Source organism: Sinocyclocheilus grahami, unplaced genomic scaffold (assembly GCF_001515645.1).
Source record: "Sinocyclocheilus grahami isolate Dianchi unplaced genomic scaffold, SAMN03320097.WGS_v1.1 scaffold682.1, whole genome shotgun sequence".
Classification (NCBI taxonomy): domain Eukaryota; kingdom Metazoa; phylum Chordata; class Actinopteri; order Cypriniformes; family Cyprinidae; genus Sinocyclocheilus; species Sinocyclocheilus grahami.
The window spans coordinates 455,262-473,925 of NW_015505861.1; the positions used below are offsets into that span (position 1 = coordinate 455,262).

Genomic DNA, 18,664 nt, shown 5'->3' on the forward strand with positions numbered 1-18,664 from the left:
TCATTCTATTCAGGAGCAGTTTCCGTGTTTCATTAACAGTTCATGTTAGTATGGTGTATTCAGTAACTGTTGTTTCCATAACCCAAAAATGCCATGTTCTCTTCACTTTGTGTATTTTGTATATGTTTAAATGACTGTTCAGTTCAGAACCACTGATTTATACCATGAATGAGATGAATAATTATGCAAGTTACTAAACACTTCTGATCTATAACTGACAAAAATATTTAAAAACTGGAAGACTTTGTCTATGTCATTGCTGTTTTTATGTTTATTCCATTTTGTTCATGCAATGCAAGGATTCCCAAACTTTTTTGTCAGTCAAACCCCTCTGACCTAAAATATTTACTTCAAGTCCCCTGAGATTTAAAGTTAATATTTCAATCATTTAACAACACATTTGCATGTTCACAGTTCTCTGATGTCAGTTAATGGTTACATTGGCACACAGGTAAGCAAATAAAATATTTCAAATATTAGGTCATTAGTAATCAAAAAGTAATCCAAAAGTAGTCAGAATTCATTACTTAAAATGAGTAATCTAAATTACATTACTGACTACAATCAACGTTCACATGTAATTTGTAAAGGAAATTTGTAAGTAGTCTACCAATTATTTTGCAAATTATGTTTTTGATTATATAATATTACAATATTTTCTAATATAATTATAAAATAATTCAATTTTTTTTTTTTACAAGAAACCATATAGCTGCCTCTTAAAGTTTAGGATGGGGGTCCCTCACATGAGGATGATCATATTTTAGGGCCCGTGGCATCTAAAAGATTGAAAGAAAATCCCAGCTGTCTGAGATAGGGCCCTCTGCTATTTTAAGGCATCATAAGGCTATATTAAATGTAAGATCTAGGATCTAAGATCATTTATTTTGGACAGTCTCATGTATTGTTCTTGGAAAAGGCAATCACAAAAAAAGAGTCAACAAAACCATACAGTTTCAGCAAAACGAATTCAGTCTAATAAAAAAAAAAACTATGTTAACTGATATTTGTGTGTGCTATCTATTTTAATGCTTGTTAGAATATAGCATGGTTAGGTTAGCAACAAGCTAAGAGCAAGCTCTCGGTCAGAGTCGAGTCTACTTTCCTTGTTAATGAAAGCAAATAATGAAGTAATGCTCAGTTTTAACAGTCAAAAAAGAAGACTGCTTGTTCTATAACTGTAGGTTTCAAAGAAAGTTGACCTGATACACAAATCACAAGGCTACTTACCTGGACAAGTGCAATTCCAGTCATCAGAATGACTAGTGAGAGCCACTGGTAAATGGTGAGACTTTTGCCCAACATGGACACGGAGAACAGGGCTGTAGTAAGAATTTTCAGCTGATACGTAACCTGGAAAACCAGTAGGATGGTAAATGAGATAGGTAGAAACAATTATTTTGTTTTTTTTATTATTAAGAATGATTTCTGAAGGATCATGTGACACTGAAGACTGGAGTAATGATGCTGAAAATTCAGTTTTGCACCACAGGCATAAATTATTACTGTTTTTACTGTATTTTTAATCAAATAAATGCAGCCTTGGTGAGACTTCTTTCAAAAATCTTACCAACTACAAAGGGGGCAAGACAGAATTATGAGTTCACTCCATTCTAATCGGGGGATAATTGGTAATTTATTTAAAGTAAATAAATAATTACAATATTTAAAGAGATTTAGAGGGATAGAAGAAAAAGAAAGAAACTATAATTATTGAAAAGTAATGCATTTGAAGTATTTGCAAATAATGTTTTCTTTTAAAATATGCACACATTCACTATCCCTATATGCCTAATACTGTATGCTGAAAACGGCTTTGTGAATTACATGAATGAAAAAAATATGGAAAACCTTGGTAGCATCTTGACTGACGCCATCCTCTAATATACTGCTTATTCTGATTTTGACATACCCAATTTGTAAGGTAATTTGTCATACGTTTCAGCTCTTCATCTCTTCTTTTTAGGGATGAGCATTTTGCAAAAATATTGTATTCGAATATTTGGGCTTATAAAAAGCAGAGCCATTGAGAAACAGAGTTGCGACACTCCAATAGACCAGAGCTCGTCTTGCACTAGCTCGACTTCACGCATTACGTAGTCATGTTGGAAAGGTCACCGACCCAGTGTTTACAAAATGAACGTGCAAAGAAAGTCAAATGCCCTTTACAAAAAAAAAGGTAAAACAACGATGTCGACGATTTTGAATTTGGAGGAATTTTTCACCCTACCCTACCTTTTTGAACCGGAGTATACAGACGAAGAGCTTAATGCGTGAATACGTAATGTGTGAATTTGCGAACGCAAATCGCGGAGCTAGTGCAAGACGTGCATTTGCAGTTAAAAAGTATACAATTCTTTTAAGAAAATAACCGATCGTTTCGTGTTGAACCCTTTGAAGCTGCAATGAAACTGCAGTTCGGACCTTCAGCCCATTGGTCCCCATTGAAGTCCATTATATCGGAAAAAAATTCTGGAATTTTTTCACAGAAATACATGAACAATTTGAATAACATAGGGGTGAGTGAATTATCAGGAAGATTTTATTCTGGAAGTGAACTAATCCTTTAAAGTCACAATATGTAATTTTCGCCGTTAGAGGGCGCCTATTCAAAATAAACAAAGAGACAAAGGCGTAGTTTGATGACGCCGTGACGGAGTGTTGAATCATGGGAGTTGTGGTCTTCATCCCCACAGCAAGTATACAATTCTTTTAAGAAAATGACCGATCGTTTCGTGTTGAACCCTTTGAAGCTGCAATGAAACTGCAGTTCGGACCCTCAGCCCATTGGTCCCCATTGAAGTCCATTATATCGGAAAAAAATTCTGGAATTTTTTCACAGAAATACATGAACAATTTGAATAACATAGGGGTGAGTGAATTATCAGGAAATTTTTATTCTGGAAGTGAACTAATCCTTTAAAGTCACAATATGTAATTTTCGCCGTTAGAGGGCGCCTATTCAAAATAAACAAAGAGACAAAGGCGTAGTTTGATGACGCCGTGACGGAGTGTTGAATCATGGGAGTTGTGGTCTTCATCCCCACAGCTGATGCAATCCGACGGGACTCAGGCAGAAATCATGTTCATGGATGAGCTAATGATTTATTAATGTAGTAGAATGAAGCAGGCTGAAAGCCGTCGAAGCAAAACGAGGCCGCTGAACGAGCGTGACACAAGTCTCGAAAGCAGCGGAGCTTTTATTATGCCACAGTCGTCCGCTTCCGCTCCTTCCAGTCGTGCGTTTGTGGGGTAAAGCAGTGCTGTTTTATCATACTAAATACATTTGAAAGTTCTGTTATAATGCTACTCTGTGCGGTTGTCTCCAGTCTATTAAAACACACAACATATTAAAGCGTCTTTGGTGTTTCCATGTTTTCTACAAAACAAAACTGGAAATCGAGGGGTTATGACGTCATTGGCAGGCGACACAATGACACTATGGACACGCTCGTGTCACTAGTTAAAATAGCTTATTTCTCTGGATTTAAACATTCTTCGAAACATTTGTGATAATGTAAGTACACAAGTCAGCAAAATATAAAACACTGTTCTAGTGGTTTTTGGATATTTTAATAAAAAAATCTTACATGTTGTGCCTTTAAGGCAAGTCATTTCACTTGGCGGCCATTAGGGCTGTAAAAAAAAAAGTTTTTCGAATGCAACAAAAACGTTGCATTCGAATTTAAGGTCTGCATCAGCCACATAGTCAGCCGTCAGGCAGCCTTATCAGTGGCGCACGAGATGCGATGACGATGATTGCATTTGAATGCTTTTGTTAGCCTATCCAGTTGAACCTACTAGATGCGGCGCTGCTGCGTTGTTCATTCAATATATTGCGGAAAACGAGAGCATCAGTGTGGAGATGATGTTGTTTACGTCAAAACTGAAACCAAGCCGTTCTGAAACAAAGCCATTCACACAGAATGCATATTTATCACATTTTCTAGAGGGACATCTATCAGCGTTGCCCTTGCGTCTCGCAGAGAGCGGCATGTTTGGAAAGCCATGTAAAATTAATGCAAGTTCAACTTTTAAAAAACATGTCTAAAGACGTTATGGCGGTTTTTCCCCATCCCACAGTATCTCATGTTTTTTTAAATGAAGAAAGTAGCCTACTCTTTGTGATTGGTTACATACATGCATGGTGCTGTTTTTTTTCTAATTGTTTAAGCAACTTTATTAATTATATATGGTTTATAAACATTATTTTAAACACTATGCACTTTTTTTCAAAGATAGATGTGTTATTTTATTCCGCTTTGAAGAAACGTGAATAATATTTTGCTCGATGCGCCCTCTTGTGGCCTCAGGAGAGAAGCCAAAAGCTTTTTTCCCCTAACTGAAATTATGCCTTTTAAATTTGAATATAATGCCCTAGCGGCCATCTTTGAAACGCCTCTCACGCAGCTATTCCAGTCATGCAAGTGCAGCTCCTATCTCTATTCTCCAAAACTGTTCACCAAGCTTACGATTAAATTTCATATTTGAAATCACCAACGAAATTTGACAACAACTGTCTCATAAAGGTTGTTTCTTTTGCTCAAATAGCGTTAAAAAAGCTTATTTTTCAGGCTTGAACAGTGTGCAAGTGCAGTCCTAAGAGCACGTCTCAGAACGCTGACTGTTTCTTTAGTAACCGGGACTTCTAACAGCAGCTGCAGTGACGCGTTGACTTTACCGATTAGCGATTGGCTCTTTTACTCAGAAGGCGGGGCTTCGTTCAATAGAGCGGCCATATTGAACGTTGCATTTTTCCCCCATTCAAAACTATAATATGAGTGACACGTCTTGGGTATTCTACTGTATAGTCTCTGGTTTGGCATCACAGCATCGTTGTTTCCAGGCGGACCTTTAAAGAACGGGACACACACGTTTCCCAGAAATCCTGTATAATTTAACCAATCCGATGACAACTTAGAAACTCCTGAAGCGTTTCCAATTTTGTGTGCCATATGCTTCAGACGTTCAGCCAACGGTTCGTGGGCGTGATGTCTGAGGCTGAGACTAGGTGAAAGTTGGCTCCTCAGTCTTATAACAATAAGAATGTGCACCGACGCAGACGTTCCAGAGCCACAAAGAATACAGTGTGCTAAGCAAAGTTTCTTACAGCGCTTTGTGTTTTCTGTTCTTAAAGCACTCTCCCTCAAGGAAACTTAAAGGAAGCATATGTCTCAACATCATTTCGCTGTCAGATACAGATAATCATCTTGTAAGATGATTTAGTAAGATCATTTTGATCAACGTAATTCCAAACTCCGCGAAGCAGACACATTTTGTGATCAAATACAATCAACTTGTTAACACGCTCCACAGCGCCACCCAGTGCATTTAGTTATAACTGACTTTTAGTTTGTGTGCTTTGGATTTATGATGTATTCCCCGCATTTACGGCCCGCAAAGCAACATAGTAAAATTCGAATAGTGTTTTAATTTGTCAAATAATAATTACAGATCGAATACTCGACTATTTGTGCACACTTTTATGTGTTTTTACTTTGGGGCACCAGACCAGTTCATTTCATAGGAGAGCATGTTTACTATAACTATTGTTTTCTATAATTTACAGATTTTTATTTTATTTTACAACACTAATAATGGTTAAAATGTATGGAAGCCCATTTCCGCCACTGAATAACAAATAAAAAAGGTAATTGCGACTTTTTATCTCACAAGTATGAATTTTTTTCTCATAATTGCGTGATATAAACTCGCAATTGCGAGACAAAGTCGCAATTCTGAGAAATAAAGTCAGAACTGCGAGATATAAACTCTCAATTGCGAGTTATGAAGTCAGAATTGTGAGATATAAACTCGCAATTCTGAGAACATGAGAGGAATACATTGGAATTAATATTTCACTAAATTAATGTAACAGTGTGAAAGCTAACTATATATACATACAGATATATTTATAACAATAAAAAGTGTTATAAATTGATTATTTATTATATATTGATGTTTGGCTCCATTTTGAAGGCATAAATTATGGGATTCAGGGAAATACAATGCTGTATATCTTAAGTAAACACAAATGTTTATAGGTGGCATTCCAAACATTAGTTATATTGCATAATATTTCTTTAAATAACATATATATGATAACATGTTTTAGGGTAATGAAATGTATTAATAAGATTTTATTTACTCAAATCAATACTTATCAAAACTAAAAAAGAAGAAGAAAAGTGCACGTGGGCCTCTGGTTTCTATGAAACTCCCTGAAACTGAAACTTCCTCTGGATTTGTGCTTCCTCACCTGGTAGGTAGCTGCATCTAGATTTGACAGGGCCACATAGAGCAGGTTGTTCTGAAGGGTGTAGATACCTGAAGGAATGGCCAACTTCAGGGTTAGCAGGGGCTTGTTGAATATTTCCTCCTTCAACACCCGATTCAGTGCACGAACACTGAAACCTAAGAGGCACACACAGCACAGCACATTAGACAGTGAGCCTATGCAGCGAGGCACAACTCTCCTCTTCTGCTCTGAGCTCCTGACAAGAATGAGAATTCTGTTTCAATGATGTTACCAGAAAAAAAATACACCAAAGGACACTGAATATTATGCTTGTTTTCATAATGACATAAAAAAATAAAAGTAATTGCAATTTTTTCAATTCTGCAAATCTGAGTTTACAAATTGCAATTCTATTTGTTTCCACCACGGAATAAAAAAAAAAAAGTAAATTGCAACTTTTTATCAGTGAGTTAACATCTTGCAATTCTGAGCTTATATCTCATATAAACTCAGTTTTGTGAGAAAAATTGTGAGATAAAAAAAGTCACAATTATTATTGTTTTTTGTTTTATCTCGCAGCAGAAATTAGCTTTGAATATACACAGTAGAGCCACAATGACATAAATCTCAAGAAAAGACAAAGGAAGGACAGCAATACGGACTGGACAGTGAAACTTTGGATGAAGACAGATAAATATCAGTCCCTCCAGGACATCTAATAGGAAATGTCAGGTGAGCAGATGAGCAAACACTCTAAAAAATACATCTTGCAGATGTAAATGCAGACGTCAAATAGACGTCTCTGTGATGTTCGTGGGTTATCAGGGTTTTTTTTATTTTTGCTGCTGTTGTTTCATTAATATTAAGGACACTACAGTAGACCTACAGTAATGCGCGGATCCAGTACTGACATGCGTCCCAATGTGTTTTTCCCCTGTTTTTCACTTAAGACATTACCGATTGCATTCTGTAACCCAAGAGCTTGGTAAATATAGGAAAGAACACATTTTGGGTTAATTTTACCCAGCAAATTGGGTTGTTTATTTAACCCAGCATAATGGGTTGACTCATTTTTACTATAATACTAGCTTATATGTGACCATGGACCACAAAACCAGTCTTAAATGTAAATTTTTCGAAATTGAGATTTATACATAATTTAAAAGCTGAATAAATAAGCTGTCCATTGATGTATGGTTTGTTAGGATAGGACAATATTTGGTCGAGATACAACTATTTGAATATCCGGAATCTGAGGGTGCAAAAAAATCTAAATATTGAGAAAATCACCTTTAAAGTTGTCCAAATGAAGTTCTTAGCAATGCATATTACTAATCAAAAATTAAGTTTTGATATATTTACAGTAGGAAATTTACAAAATATCTTCATGGAACATTATCTTTACTTAATATCCTAATGATTTTTGGCATAAAAGAAAAATCTATAATTTTGACCCATACAATGTATTTTTGGCTATTTCTACAAATACACCCATGCAACTTAAGACTGGTTTTGTGGTCCAGGGTCACATATTTTACTTCATACATTAATTAATGTTTATAGAATAACTTAATTCCTCTAAACTTTTGTAAAATACTCCACACAACCACTGGTTTGCATGATAACTTCCTTTATTTTCTTTTATTTATATCACTTACAGCATAGCATATTTTATATAGTTTTTAAAACGTAGGCAATACATATTGCCTATATTTAAATTTGTTTAACAAGCATTAGAAGTAAATGTTATTCTGTTTCCACCATAACGGTGCTGGTTCTCGTGCCTGAGCTGCAATCGTGTTCAGCTAGGAACTGCTAATGACCACCCTGCGTTTCACTCTAGTCGAAACATGCTGTGACTGACTCCATAACCTGCCTATAAACAAACAGTAAACAGCTCTGAGGACATATTTTAACATTAAAGTATTTATATTCTGTATCTTTATGAATAAAATCTTTTCTTTTATGCAAGCCATCAGGCCTTTCCATCATGCGAAAAGACCGACGCGACACTCGTTTAGGTGACTCAAGCCCCGTTCACACTGCAAACGACATGCAACGACAAAGCGACGCGATCCCATTCATTTCAATTTCCGGCGACTCAAGAGACAGCGACAGCGTCAGATGGGGCGTGTCCAGCAATGCAACAAAGTTAAGAATCCTTCTACTTTATGCAAATGAAGAGCGCCTTTCGGGAAAGAAGACGGTAGAGCTTATGTGATCGTTCCGTTTCGAGCTTTCACAAGACATCGCAGAGGTTTCTCCACTATGGGAACTCCTTCCCTTCCAACCTTTCCTGAAGTCCTATTGGCTCACGCCAGTCCAACTGACTGGCCTGTTGGCCACCGGATGGGGCGTGTCCAGCAATGCAACAAAGTTAAGAATCCTTCTACTTTATGCAAATGAAGAGCGCCTTTCGGGAAAGAAGACGGTAGAGCTTATGTGATCGTTCCGTTTCGAGCTTTCACAAGACATCGCAGAGGTTTCTCCACTATGGGAACTCCTTCCCTTCCAACCTTTCCTGAAGTCCTATTGGCTCACGCCAGTCCAACTGACTGGCCAACTGTCACGAAGTATATAAATACTAACAAGCTCAAGAGGCAGTATAAAATGTGGTGCACGCAACAATTACGTCAGAATCTTCTCCTTTACTTACCTGTTCGCGTCAATACAACCTGAAGAATGGGTTCATTCTGCAAGATCTGTGCGGGACCTATCAAACCGCCAGATCAGCACGACAACTGCGTCACCTGCCTGGGCTTGGTCCATGCTGAGGCAGAGAAGTCCGACTGTGGGCATTGCGCGGACCTGCTGACCCGCGTGCTTCGGACTCGCCACATTATGGCTCGTTTGGGGTGAGGCCCCCCAGCCCCTCCCCCTCCAAACATCGCAGACTTCGTGTCGTTCGGGCCAAGAGGAAGAGGATGAGGACTCAATGTCCATCTCGGCCTCGGAGAAAGAAGATTGGGTGGGATCGGAGCGTGACTGCCCTGACAGCGAGGGGCCCCCAGACCTCCAGGAGGATCTTGTGAGGGTCATGACGAAAGCTGTCCAGGAGCTCAAGCTTACCTGGAGCCCTCCGGACGAGCCTGCCAAGGGTCAGCTCGACTCCTGGTATTTTAGATCCTCTCACCAGAAAGCTGATTCGAAGGTGTCAGTCCCCTTCTTCCCCGATGTCCACGAACAGCTCGTGAAGACTAACACGCAGGCCATATTCTCACACGTGAACGGGGCGGAGGCCTGTGGTTACGTGCGCACTCCCCCCCATCGAGGTATCAGTTGCGGTGCCCCTATGCCCTGCAGCGGCCAAGACCCTGGGCTCGAATATCAGCCTCACATCTAAGCCGTGCAGGACCACTGCCCACCTCGCTAACAAGCCCAACGCAGCGGACGGTGAGGCGGCATCAGCGCTGCATGCCATGGCAGTACTGCAGGTGCTTCAGGCAAAGCTCCTGCAGACGGCAGAGGGCGGAGCCCTCACACCGGACGCTGTTAATAACCTGCGAGACCCGGACGAGACCGGGCTACGTGCCTAAATCCCTATCTACTCCCTTCAGAGCGCAAACTGTTTTGCTCTCTGCCCTGTCTTCTGAGTCATCGACCTCACGTGATGCGGACGCTCAGATTGCGGTGTGCCCCGTCAGGGCTTTGAAGACTTGACGGTTCATTGACCGTTCGGCTAACTTTCGGCAGTCTGACCAGCTTTTCGTGTGCTACGGTGGTCGTACGAAGGGCCGGGCCGTGTCAAAACAGAGACTTTCCCTCTGGATTGTGGATGCTATCACGGCTGCTTATAGGAGTCAAGGTTTGGAATGCCCTTTCACATTAGGGCCCACTCAACAAGAGCTATCGCCTCCTCCTGGGCGTGGTCAAGTGGTATGTCTATTCAGGATATATACCTTGCAGCCGGCTGGTCTTCTCAGAATACCTTCGCCAGGTTTTACAAGCTGAATGTTCAGTCCTTAGCTTCCCAAGTGCTGTTGGTGAGTGCATGATTCAAGTTATGTTAACTCTATATTCATGTGTGTTATCTGCCTCACACAGTTACTACTCTGCACAGCCCTCTATTGTTGTTGTTGTCTGCCCTGTACTCAGTGCAGCTCCTGTTATTCAATGTTTAATTTGATTCGTATACCATCATCACGTTATGTGTTATGCTGCTTAACACAGTTATCTCTGTGCAGCCCATTTTTGTTTTTATGTACGGATTAAATTTATATTATATTATATTTTGTCTTTTGCCTTCAATATGTTTGTATTTAGCGGCAAGAAAACTGATTCGCTGTCAACAACGACGTCACTAGGCAGCCAGTAGTGAGAACGCCCACTAACGACCTCATTGCCAACCCCTGGCGACATGCAGAGACAAAAGTTGCTGCTAGTGTGAAACGCAGCTTCACACTGCGCCCCGGTATGATGCTTTGCAAAAAATGTAATGATATACAGCACAGTAACGATTTTATAGATTTAAAAAAATTTACACAAACCTGTATTTTACCGAAGAAATGCATCAATTTGATGGCGCTTAGAACGGCTCTCTCCTGAAGAGGACGCAAAAACCCCACGATAAATAACTCAATAACTGGGTTATGACTGATCCAGCCCAGCAGGCACCGGACGTCAATACGTCATATTGACGCTGGACCCCAACGTCAGACAGACGTTGCATTTTGGTATTTGACGTTGTTTTAATGTTGGATTTTGGTTACTTTACAATACAACCTAAAAACAACAAAATATCAACGTCAGCTGACGTCGGAATTGGACATCAAATTCACATTGACATTAGACGTTGAACTGGCATTGAATTTTGGTTACCCAACGTCGCAACTGATATTTAACCAAATATCAACATCTTATGATGTTGTGTGCCTGCTGGGATCTGAGTAACAAAAAAACTACCCAAACACTGAAAAAATAACCACAAAACCTAGCATTTTGGTTGACAAAATAACCCAGGATTTTTTTGAGTGTGTGTTTACATGAATACTCGCCAAGACGGACATTTTGGTAAGCTCACGCGGCAAGGTGTAAAGCACACAAAACACAAATCCGCAGTCAGTCTGACTGACTGACTGACTGACTGAATTGAGTTCTCTTTCGTATTTTTTAATCGCTCTAATGTGTTAATAGCTTTAAACCGTACTGCAGTGCCCACTGAATGCTGTGCCTGATATAAATGAAATCTCTGTCGATACCATCATACCACCCAGCCATATAAAACAATCATCACTTTTATTTACTTCATTTTGCTCATGTCCAGCAGTCGTCTATCTCAGACAATGTTAACTGCTTGCGTTTGATTTCACAGACATATCCATATGTTGCAGATGTTTCCTTCAGCTGATATAGCAACAGCAGAAGTTCTTTTGTCATCTGTTGTCATCCGTATTTTATTATAAGGGCTACAAAACAATCTACCCCCACTCTGGTGTAATGCATTATGAAATTACTTTGCCGGTCCATGGCAGCTACAGTATGTGAGACTCTGGTGAGAAAGTTTCACTTCAATAAAATAATAACTTTAATAAAAATTAGGGATAATTCAGTTAGTAATTATAATTTAGTTTTTTGTGAGACCTTAAATTTCGCGATAATTTTATGGTGTAATGGCGAATTATGCAGGATCTCCAAAAAAATTTACTTTTTTTGATATTGGATTGGATTCAGCGAAAAACTGGAGGCACTGTAAAAATGTATTAATAAATAAATAAAAATTTACATCCAAGGGCTTTCAAAAGAACACTGCTATCTAGAGCTCTAATACATTACAGAGAGACTGCAGAACACTTTGGTTTTCACACATTAAAGTTGAAGAAGTGCAAACTCACTGTGGTCTCTGAAGACAAGCAGCATGCATGCGACAATCTTCAGAACTTCAGCACACACTACAGCAGATGATGCCAGGTAGCGCGGCCCTTCAGCCTGCAGTGTACGCGAGTAACGCATTGTCAGCACCAAGGAGGTGGTCTGCAGTACCAGCACCCCCAGAGAAACATACTTCAGTTGTAATGAGGTGGACAAGATGGCGATACTGGACATCACAGGTGATTCAGAGACAGGGGACAGGGCCGAGTGTCCCTGTTTAGTCTAACAGAGAGAGAGAGAGAGACATCAAAGAGAGTTGATTAAAGCCTTTTACATTTTTATATGACATAAGATATGGAAACATTTGCATATACAGTGGATATAGAAAAGAATCTCCCCCCTTTAAAATAATCACATTTTCTTGCTTTGCAGCCTGAAATGAAGACAAACACAGTTTTTGTTTTAACCAGCTGTATTTACTCAGTGCAACTTTTAACATCCAAGTGAAAGATATAACACCAACATGTCAGAAAAAAATAAAAAATAAAACAGAATCACTAGGTTGGAAAAAGGATCACTCCCTTGTGTCAGTATTTTGTTGAACCGCCTTTTGCTTTAATTACAGCCTTTAGTCTGTTGGGATTTGTCTCTACTAACTTTGCACATCTAGACTTTGCAATGTTTCCCCACTCTACTTTGCAGAGCTGCTCAAGTTCAGTTAGATTTGATGGTGAGTGTTTGTGGACTGCAGTCTTCAAGTCATTCCTCAGATTTTCAGTGGGGTTTAGGTCTGGGCTCTGACTAGGCCACTGCGTGCTCAGTTTTGCGGTGTACTTTGGGTCATTGTCATGTTTGAAGGTAAACCTTCTTCCCATTGACAACTTTCTGGCAGGGGGCAGCAGATTTTCTTCAAGAATTTGACAGTATTTTGCCCCATCCATTTTTCCTTGCGTTTTGGCAAAGCTCAGTCGTGACTGCATGTGGCCTTTCTTGAGGAGCGGCTTTTTTCTTGTAACCCTCCCATACAAGCCACATTTGTGGAGAATTTGTGATATTGTTGTCACATGCACACAATGACCACTCTTTGTCATAAACTCCTGCAGCTGCTTCAGAGTTGCTGTAGCTCTCGGTCGCCTCTCTGATCAGTTTCCTCCAGCTCTTTCATCCCGTTTGGAGCGACGTCCTGATCCAGGGAGGGTCTGTGTTGTACCAAATAACTTCCACTTTTTAATAATAGATTTCACTGTGCTTCTAGGCATTGATAAATCCTTTGAATTTTTTTTGAAATCCCTCTCCTGACTTGTGTCTGTCCACAACTTTATCCCGGAGGTCTTTTGACAGTGCCTTGCCACCCATAATTGATTGTTTGCTTCAGTTGCACTACCAAGGACTGAAATGCTCCAGGAAAGCTCTTTTCATACTGAGCTAAAAAAATTAACACAGCTGATCACAGTTGAAACAAAGCCACTGGAAGGCAAGCCTGCAACCTTTAGCCAAAAGAAGCGTAACGGCTAATGCTAACGCTTCCGCTTTGGCAGTACGTGGGAAAGTTGACCAGAGGCCGTTTTTAAAAAAAAAAATTTTATGGATGTCAATGGAGGAGAGGCTTCACTGCGCTGTGTAAACAGCTTTTGTGAGGAAACAGCTTATCATTTAATGAATCGACAGCCCATCGGTTAATCTTGAATATGTTTTATACTAAACAATACTTTTGGATTGAACTATTTTTAGAGTTTACACCGAAAAAAATCACTGTCGTCACGAAGTCACTGACTTTTTGCGACAGGTGGGATTCAGCTTATGGCATTTCTCATTCATTCCTATGGTATCCGTAAACGGCGATTGAGTGTCGTACAACTCTGACTAAAATTCTATGACGTCAAGGCTGTAATGTGATTGGTTATTAAGGGACACGTGATCCAAGTTAGCCGTTACGCTTTCTCCAATAGTAAGTAATACAGACCATCTCATCTCCCAATAGTAAAACAATCTCTGGTTGAAAGTCAAATGGCTTCGTGTGCCATTGAGAAGGTGATTAGTTACACCTGATTGAGTTTACAAGTCATTTTTAGGAGGGGCTGATCTTTTTTCCAACTCAGTGATTCTGTTTTTAAATTTTTTTCTGACATGTTGGTGTTTTATCTTCTACTTGGATGTTATAAGCTGCACTGAGTAAATACATTTGGATAAAACAAAAACTGTGTCCGTCTTTATTTCAGGCTGCAAAAGCAACAAAATGTGATTATTTTAAAGGGGGGTGATTATTTTCTATACCCACTGTATATTTCATGTATATATATATATATATGTGTGTGTGTGTGTGTGTGCGTGCATGCGTAGGGCCGCCGTACAAGCCATAATTCATTCTGGCACTCTCACACACTTACATTCTCCTTTCACATACATACATTTCTACCATTTTTTGGTATCCATTACTTCCTGTTTAAGCAGAAAGTCACTCTCATAACAGGAAATAGACGTGCAAGACTTGCTCAGCTCTTCCTCATAATTTTACAATGATGCTATTCAAAGTCATTCTGTTTTCTTTTCAAGTACATATTTTAAGTTTTAAATTTTAAAATATCATTATGGAACCTACGTGTTCTACAGATCTGTGTAAAAGTGTGATGATACTGATTTTGATCGTATAGACACGGCTCAACGCTAAGGAAATGTTCAACTGGCTGGTTTGGCCAGTGGTTTTAATTTTTTTACTTGCCCTGGCTAAATTTTCACAGGCCTTGCCACAATGAATCAATCAATAAAATTAATAAATAAGACTTATTGTTTTCATTGTTGACTAACACTGTATTGTAATAAATGCTAACCATTTTGCACAAATAGGTACAATAGTTCAAAGATAAAACTGAAATGAACCATGCTTTTTCAGGTTTTTCAGGTAGGTCTAACTCTATTCCAGTTAAGGATGCACTGATATGGATTTTTCGAGGACCGATTCCAATTACTGTTTTTTTTTCTTTTACAATCAAATGAGCCGATTCCCATACTCATTGCCAATTTATTTAGTTTTTATTATTTTATTTTTTTAACTTTTATTAAATGTTTATTTTGCTCTGTTACTGGCCAAACTAACCTTAAACAAACAAACAAAAATAAATGCAACATGAAGCAACTGCACAAAACAAAAACATCAGACGGGCTGAATTAATATTTTATTATTGCTCTTTATTATTAGTGTTTAATTACCTTAACTATATGTATGTCTGTAGGCTACTTTCTGTACTGGAAGCTCCTGACACCAAGACGAATTCATTGTGGCAATAAAGCTCTTTCTGATTCTGATGAAAATGCAAATTCAATCTCTGACAGCAGGTGGCGCTTATAGAACAGTTGCAATATAGCGTTTCCTGGGTTATTGCTGTACACAGCGCTGCGCTTATTAACACTCCTTTAATATGTATTTAACGAAGATAAGAAGAAAAAGAAAATGCCATCGAAACTTTTCTGAAGACAGTCAGTTATCCTCAGAAATACATCCATATTAACCCCCACCCTAATTCCATAAATATGGTTTTCTTTCAGTATTTCGAGCATCGCAAACAATAAATTCTGTCTGGTACAGTATTTTCTCTGCTTTCGTGACTATTCTCTCCTCTTTGTGTCCGTCTTTAGTGCATCTATCTTAAAGATAATATATCATGATGATCACTACGTTTGTGTTACCGAATTGCATCCTGCCAGGAATAACCTGCCCTCTCTGTTAACCTGTTGCATTACAGTGCATGAAAGTTCACTTATCACATACACAGAGTAAGGAGAAATGTCTGATAGGATGATGGCGAATGATTTGCAGATCCTGAGCACCAATGACAAACATCTAATCTTGTCAAATGTGTGGTAAGTACAGCCGCTCCATAGTATAGAGTCCTTGTGATCACAAATCAAATTTTAGTGAAAGTCAAATGAGAGCGCAATCGAAAGCGGTATCAATAGCGGGTCCCTGATGCCCGCAATTTATATACAGCCGCCTATACTTACCCAACGATACAACTGCGAGAAAAAGTACTGAAATATTTTTTTTATCCTCCCATCTCGTAGGCTATTTATTCCCTCCTTGTTTCCGTAGTACACTTCATTTCCTTTCCGAACACGGAACTGGGATGCGGCGGATTGCGGGAGAGGGGTGGGGGGGGTCACAATGTCAGTTTAACATCATGATGTCTGTCAGCTATTGGCGATGGACAATGGCATCGTCTATCGGCCCAACCCTAATACAGGTATTCAAGGGCAGGCTTTAAGATGGTTTAGATCCTACCCGTCTGATCGCTACCACTTTGTTCATTTAAATGGGGAGTCATCTCAATTATCACCAGTAAAATATGGAGTGCCACAAGGATCTGTCCGACGTCCTCTGCTATTTTCAATATACATGCTGCCCCTTGGTAATATTATTAGAAAATACGGGATTAGTTTCCACGGTTATGCTGATGATACTCAACTATATTTCTCAACAAAACCAGATTACTTCTAACTTCTAAATTATCTAAGATAACAGAATGTGTTGAAAATGTAAAAGATTGGATGACCAATAATTTTCTCTTATTAAATTCAGATAAGGCAGAGATATTACTTATTGGACCAAAAGACAGTACGCCGATTGTCTTGGATTACAATTTGCAACTAGACGAATATACGGTTACTTCCTCTACAGTCAAAAATCTGGGTGTTATATTAGATAGCAACTTGTCTTTTGAAAATCATATTTCCCATGTTACAAAAACAGAGGACCTCAGATGATGCCAGCCATGAAACAACATACAGAACTACCAAACTTTGCTATAAGTTTGATTGCATCATATAATAATTGCTGTTAATAGTGTTCATCGTCTGTTTGATAACGTCTTTAATTGATTACGTCTTTAATTGTTTTTTCCGTAATTGATTTTTTCTGCCATATGTACATTAACTGACAGTCACCACTGATAAGCTACCACTAAATATTGTAGAAACTTAATTAGCTATTTAGTTGCTTTGCAATGTTTTGTATCGTGAAAAGCGCTATACAAATAAACTTGAATTGAATTGAATGTGTGTGTGTGAGAGAGTAGAAATGTATGCATGTGAAAGGAGAATGTAAGTGTGTGAGAGTGCCAGAATGAATTATGGCTTGTACAGCCCCTCATATATATATATTCACCACTACAATTCAAATGTTTGGGTCAGTAGGATTATTTTTATGTTTTTGAAACATTAAAAATCTTGTATCTCTTATGCTCAAAAGTCTGGATTTATTTGACAAAAAATATAGTAAAACTCTAATATTGTAAAACATTATTACAATTTGAAATAATTTTAATTTGTTAATTATTATTATTCATTAATTCATTATATTTTAATAATATATATTTTAACATACTGCTGAATTAAATGTATTAATTTACTAAATTTATTTCTGTGAAGGCAAAGCTGTCTTCAGTGTCACATGACCAGAAATCATTTTAATATGCTGATTTGCTTTTCAAGAAACAGTTATTATTGTCAATGTTGAAAGCATGTGCTGCTTAATATTTTTGTGATACTTTTTTCAGGACTCCTTGATGAATAGAAATTTGAGAAAGAACAGCATTTATTTGAAATATAAATATTTTGTAGCACTGTGAATGTTTTCATTCTCATGCATATTCATGCACTATGGCATTAATTAAGCTCTCATATATCATGCCTTGAGAGTCCACGTCTTTACAATATATATATATATATATATACAGTAACTCTGATAATTTCACAGATCAATAATCCTCACTCACCCCAGTTAAAACCATCACAGCGCTGCCATTGCTGAGTTTGCATTCAGTCTCTTTGAGCAGCTGTATTTCAGAAGATACAGTGCATGTACTGAGAAAGCATGCATCAGACTTGAGTAAAGAGTAAAGAGGCCAACATGAGCCACACCCACTGACACATAGCCGGATGATAGAAGGATGTGTTGCAATTCTATATTATCATGCAGTTCTGCTTTCACAAAGGAAAAAACTATTTACACACAGCCAGCTGCAAAGCAGAGCGATTAAGACAAATGGAGTCTCAAGGTCATTGAAGTTTTAATTTAATAGATTTACATCAATGCAAATATGACTTGGCAAGCAGAAGGTTTGGGTGTGATTGAGAAGGCTGGCCAGAGGTGGGGCGCACAGCACACACAAGCGGCCTTATGCAGCGATGAGGCTGTGGTGAGGGGGGAGAACCACACAATCCTCCTCTTGTGTGCAGGACGACAACTCAATGACTCCTGTCCATTGAGATGCCCCCCACCACCTCCAGAGGCCTCAGTTATAAAGACGTGCGTATAATGACCCTAATTGTGAACGCATGACAATTTTCAAAATTTTGCCTTACGAACAATTCATTAAACATCCAAACACACAAAAGATTTTCCTAAATGCATCCCACTTTATAAAGCCGCAGTTCTTCTTAAATTCAAATGCAATGTGAATATATGTATGGGTGAAAGACGAAAAGGGTTTTTCAAGCATCAAATGAGACAAGTTTAATACAGATTTACAGGTTTTTTTCCTTGTGTCTTGTTTAATAAAAAAATTTCTGAGCAAAAAATAATGGCTATCAAACATTTTTACCATGATTTACAAAAAAAAAAAT

The 18,664-nt window shown here is 38.5% G+C and overlaps 1 protein-coding gene across 3 annotated transcripts in view; it reads right to left on the reverse strand.

Annotated features, from left to right (window-relative positions):
- LOC107559354 (UDP-N-acetylglucosamine transporter-like) overlaps positions 1-18,664 on the reverse strand; it is a 37,910-nt gene that overhangs the window by 6,690 nt on the left and 12,556 nt on the right. For 2 of the 3 annotated variants that reach the window (XM_016243139.1, XM_016243140.1), the window contains exons 2-4: positions 12,070-12,328; positions 6,260-6,414; positions 1,231-1,353 (exon numbers count right to left, since the gene is read on the reverse strand). In XM_016243139.1, coding sequence (XP_016098625.1) covers positions 1,231-1,353; positions 6,260-6,414; positions 12,070-12,280 — 489 coding nt within the window. In that variant the 5' untranslated portion in view covers positions 12,281-12,328. Of the gene's footprint in view, positions 1-1,230; positions 1,354-6,259; positions 6,415-12,069; positions 12,329-17,814; positions 17,883-18,664 lie in introns of those variants that run through there. The other variant, XM_016243138.1, reaches the window with a different exon arrangement.